This window comes from Gossypium arboreum, chromosome 10 (assembly GCF_025698485.1).
Source record: "Gossypium arboreum isolate Shixiya-1 chromosome 10, ASM2569848v2, whole genome shotgun sequence".
Classification (NCBI taxonomy): Eukaryota; Viridiplantae; Streptophyta; class Magnoliopsida; order Malvales; family Malvaceae; genus Gossypium; species Gossypium arboreum.
This window is the reverse complement of record NC_069079.1, coordinates 44,318,906-44,324,891: the sequence shown is the minus strand read 5'-3', so window position 1 is coordinate 44,324,891 and position 5,986 is coordinate 44,318,906. Positions and strand designations below refer to the sequence as shown.

General features: G+C 29.0%; 1 protein-coding gene across 1 annotated transcript; it reads right to left on the bottom strand.

The window, feature by feature from the left end:
- Positions 1–2,077, bottom strand: LOC108488270 (uncharacterized). Its single transcript, XM_017792559.1, has 4 exons — positions 1,941–2,077; positions 1,628–1,857; positions 622–743; positions 1–567 (listed from the first exon to the last, which is right to left on the bottom strand). Exons 1-4 carry the CDS (start codon positions 2,075–2,077, stop codon positions 1–3), a joined length of 1,056 nt encoding a protein of 351 aa, XP_017648048.1.
- Positions 2,078–5,986: the final 3,909 nt, after the last annotated feature.

Here is a 5,986-nt window from a genome sequence, read left to right as displayed (position 1 = left end):
TTAAGTGCAACCACCCTCCCTTTTAGGCGCTGAATATCTTTGAAGGTCCTCAGGAGAGACATATCTAAAATGGATCGAATCTTCTCTAGGTTCTCTTCTACCCATCTCTGAAACCAAGAAGCTTAGAAATTTGCTCGCTCTTACACCAAAAACACATTTCTCCATATTCAACTTCATATGTCCCTTCAGAGTGGAGCTCTTTACCAACATGTCATCAAAATAAACCTCAACATTGCATTCAATTTGCTTTCTAAAAATCTTGTTAACCAATCTTTGGTAGGTCGCACATGTATTCTTCAACCCAAAAGGCATAACTCGATAGTAAAAAAACTTTTCTTCTTTGATAATAGTTGTTTTATCCTGATCTTCTAAAGCCATGAAAATTTGGTTATAACCCGAGAATGTATCCATAAAACTCATGAATTTATGACCTGAGGATGCATCAACCAACCTATCAATCGAGGGTAAAGAAAAACTATCATTGGGGCAAGCTTTGATAAGGTTGGTGAAATCAATGCATATTCTCCACTTTCCATTGGTTTTCTTCACCATCACAACATTCGAAACCTAATCAGGGTACACCATCTTTCTGATGAGCTCCACTGAAAACAATGTTCCTACCTCCTGCCTTTTGGCCTCTATGACCTGTGGAGCAAATCTTTTTTTCTTCTGCTTAATTGGCTTGATCTCAGGAGATACGTTTAACCTATGAACGATCACTTGAAGATCCACACTAGGCATGTCTACAGTTGACCATGCGAAAATGTCAGAGTTCACTCTTAAACACTAAACCAAGTTATATTTTTCCTCCTCTATCAATACTGAAGAAATCTTTACAAAATTATCTGTGTTATCATACAACAACTATAAAGTTTTCGTGACTTCTGCTGCTTCTGGCTTACGAATTCTTTCCTCACCTCTAACATCCAAACTATCCAAGTCTAAAACTTGACCAACCACTCCTATTTGCTTTGAACTTTGTCCTTACGGCACTTGTTCATATGTTTGTTTGATTCATAACATGTGGCACTACTTAGCTGTTCGCTTATCAGACTTCATAACACTTTTCACTGCCTTTGTAGGAAACTTAATCTTCATACAAAAGTTACAACCATCATCTTAGCCATTCTCATTATAGGACGTCAAAAAATAACATTATAAGTTATTGAATGGTCTACTACAAAGAACTAAACATATCTCATTGTGGTGTACTCACCATCTCCCAAGGTAACGGGTAAATTAATTCATCCTTTCACCTTGACTAGATGGTTCACAAAACCATACAAAGGGCTTGCCATTTTCAAAGCTTGCTCTTTCAACCCTATTTTTCGGTATGCATCCCAAGTCAGCACCTCAATTGCACTACCACTATCAACCAAAATTCCCTTTACCTCAAACCCTATTATAGTTGTTGACACAATTATTGGATCATTTCATTCTTCATTACACAGCAAATCTTTGTCTTCATCATTAAATTCCACTTTCCATTTTTCCTGTTGACGTAGCCTTTTTAGTGAACTGATTGACATTACATTTCTAAGATGAGGTTTTCTGTTTGTATTAAAGGTCGTCCACTCTTCATATGTACCAATTATCACGTGTATTGTACCTCTAAATTTTTGCTTACCCTTGTTATCGCCTCGTGAAGTTTGACCTGACAATGTAGCATCCCAAGCCATAAAATCTTTAAGTTCACCATTCATCACTGTTTCTTCAATAAGATCTTTCAAAGAAGAATAATCTTCAATCTTATGTCCTTCGTCATTATGAAAATTACAACTATCCCTCGAGTTTGACCTTGACTGATTACGTAGCATGGGTGGAGGACTTGGCAAGATGCCTAAACTTTTAACCTGACTAATAATATAGGCACACTTAGCATTTAAGGGAGTATAGGTTTCAAATTTCCCATGAGGAACATACCTTATTGTGTGCTCAACCTTAAGTCTTTGAAATGTTCTCGACGATTCATTCTATGAATAGCCCATCTATTGTCCCCCTTATTGTACGTGTAAACTCTGAGAAGAAGGGCCCTGATGACTACAAACTCTCTATCGATTTCTAAACTGTCTGTCATCCCTCCAGAAGGTATTGTGAGCCACTCTCTTAATTTCTTCTACTTCAGCAAACTTATGAACTCTCTCATACAAATCTGCCAAATTTTGTGGCCTATTATCAATGAATGAATATTGCACGTGTTCATTCTAAACACCCATGATAAAGGCATCAATAGCCTACTGATCCTTTAAATTTTTTGTGTTTAACGTTGTTGCTACATGGAAACATTTAACATAATCTTGTAAGGATTCCCTATCCCTCTGCTTTACTGACATCAAGCCCATAAGAGTGCTTATTATTGTTCTATGAGCTCAAAATCTTCCCAGGTTCATTTGGCCCAACTGTGAGAAGCTCTAGATGGAGCCCTAGGGTAGAAATAGATACCAATATTTTGCATTTCCTTTAAAGGTCGTCAAGAAAGCCTTATGGTTATCAACATCAAAGTCCCCTAGTACATTCATGTAATCATTATACTGCATGAGATGTGCATGAAGATCTATTCTTTCTTCGAACATTTCCTTTGGAACCTTAAACTCAACCGGTAGGCTCACAGTCGCTATCTTAGGAGCTAGTGGATTGTTAAAACAAAATAACCAATCCATATCCTCAACATCATGACGCAATGCTCACACATCTCTACGCAGAGCATCCATTTCACACATCTTAATGCAATATCATGGCAGAATGAAATGGACGCTCTGCAAATATAAGATAATAAACTTAAAATATTAATGTTTTAGTTTTACTTAGGGTTAAATCATATTTTGGGTTTAAATTTGGTAATTTTTTTTTCACATTGGGTTTGTATTCTTTTTGTTTAAATTAGGTCCTGAATTTGGTAATTATGCTCATATTGGAGCCTATACTTTTTTTGTTCAAGTTAATCCTTGAAAATCTTAAAGTTTAAGCCCTAATGTGGGAACAATTGCCAAGTTCAGGGCTTAACTTAGACAAAAAAAAATTTAGGCACTAATATGAAAAAAGTTACTAAATCTAGATTCCAATGTAAGAACAAATATCAAGTTTAAAACTTAATTTGGACAAAAAAATTCAGATCCCAATATAAAAAATTACTAAATTTATATCTCAAATAATGATTTAACCCAAAAGTATTTTGAAAAGTGGGTTTAGGTTTGGAAAAAAAAAAGATTTGGAGGTCAAACTTGAGAAATAATGCATACATTTTACATTAAATCAAAATATATTTTCATTTTCATTAATCTTAATCATTAACTCATTAAATTTTTTTACTTTGTGAGGTTAAAATTTTGAAGATGCACTTTTTTTTTCTTTATTTTCTATTAAAATAGAACAAAGTTTATCATTACCATACAAAATAAGAATTTCCTAAATAAAATAATTATTGAAATTCCTTAATAGATGTTGTTCCTAACTAACTATAATAAAATATCATTCCAACAATTATTCTCCGATCAGTTTCATTAAATATTATTGTTTATGAGTTAAATAATTGGTAAGTCAATAGAATTTATTTCTCAATTTAAAATTTCGAATGAAATTATTTTATTCCCAATAATAACTTATTTAATTATAAGCATACCAACTTTTTTACATCATATTAGAGCGATTGGATGAATTAAAATTTATTGTCTTAATTTATTGCTAAACTTTGAACTTGTTAATTTTATATTAAAGAAAAAACCTTAAATCATATATTTTATTAAATTATTTACTATTACTCTAATATTTATTTAATATTAAAATTAATTTATCAATATTTAAAACTCAATTAAATGAATGGATAAGTTAAATGAATAAACCAAAACTATAAATCTTTGACATTCAATCCCGTTATTTCAAACTTAAGTTAGTACGATTTTTATTCCCTTCGTGTTGGGTTAATTATTTTGGACTAATTTGTTAAAATTTAAAAGTTATAATATATTTCAAGTTTTTATACTCTTTAGATATTTGGAATTTAGTCCCTGTATTTTTATTTTTAGAAGTTTTATAGTCAAATTTTATGTTAGCATTTTAATTGGAATAAAATATTTAGATAACCAATAACATTATAAAAGTTGAGGTACTAAATTAAATTATAAAAATTAAAACTTAAATTTGAGTATAATAAGGGATTGAAATTGAAATTTGACTCTTTTATATAATTTAAAGAAATAAAGGGACCAAAATTGAAATTTAACGATTACTTTTAATAATGTAAAAGAAAGAACACTTAATCAAAGAAGGCCTTAGGGCCTTGTATAGATTTGGAATAAATCCAAGTTTTGATGCAGACTGAACTATAATATCTCACTTCTCCCACCTAAAATATACAATTTAGTGCAGATTCTTTTTTGTTACATAATTCCAGGGTTCCACATTTTCTTTTAAAAATATAATAAACACATTTTTTTAATATAATACTTATAACTACTCATAATCTCTCCTCACTCTTAAATAGGATAATACATGCACTTTAGTACACTCAAATTCACATTTTATTATTCTAATAATAATATCAATATCAACAAAACTATTAAAAGATAGTACAAAAATACATCAATTTCATATTATAAAGAATACTTTATTAATATATAAGTTAATGACAATAAATATTTTATTTTATTTTATCAATTTATGTATTTGTGTTATGATTGTGTATTCAAAGTTGGGATTTTTATATTTATATGAATTTTGATATCTATATGTTTATTATTATTTAAATTTATAATTGAGTTGGCTTTACAAGTTGATTGGGCATTAATTTGATTAGTGAAGTTACGAAAATGTATTTTCGTAATTAAAATAAGATATATTATTCTGAGTACTTTAGTTCCTTTTATATATATATATATTTTAAAAATTCAATAAAAATTTGCATGTGTTGAAATTTGAACTTATACTATTTACATTGGTAAAATCTTAACTTTATCAATAAATAAAAAGCTTATTTTAATAAAATATTAATATTTACATTTTAATTATATTATGCATAATTTATTACCTCTATCAATTATATATATTGATAATGTTGATTAATTTGTGTCACAAGCCAACTAGACATTTAACTCAAAATTGATAGCAAGACACCATGGTAAACAATTAATATAGTGTATTCAATATTCTTAATATTATGTATTTTCGTGTTTAAATTTCATTTAATCTATTTTTATTTTAATATTGTACATTTTCATACGTTATTATTAATTAGTTTCAAACCATACATTTCATTATTTATTGTATACTATTTTAAAACTAACATTTGTATTTTAAATATGTAGTTTCCACAAGCATATGAGTATAATAAAATTTCTAGTATCAATAATTTATGTTATTATTGAAAAGAAAAACTATAACTACAACTTCAAATAAATCGCAGGATATCAACAAGAGGAGGAATCTATTTACATCGATATAAAACTAAAGTAGTATTACATACGTCCTTATATTTTTGTATGATTATATTTTAACAATCCAACTATAATATTTCATTCATATAGATGATGCTAGATTAAAATTTCTAATTTTTATTTTATAATTTTTTTGAATTGTTCCATAAGTATTAATATAAATATTTTTTAGATCAACATGATAGAGATATCGAATCGCTTTTAAAATTGATAAGAGCATGACAAGTATAATTATATTGATAAATTCAATAATTTAATAGTTAAAATATTAATTTTACAAAATATAAAAAATAATATTACTTTAATTTTACATTAATATAAATCAATCATTAATGTAAGCATATATTTTAATAATTATGGTGATAGTTTATAGAATAAAATCATATGGTGTCGAATACCACGTAGCGGCGTAGAGCGATAATGGTGGAATTAGGTGGAGGAAATGCGGTGCGGTCCCACCAAAGGGACAGCACAGCTGTTTCTTAGCTTAAATATATACATATAAAAAACAAATCAGCTACGCCAACGAAACTGCACCGCAGTTTTTGCCCTCCTTT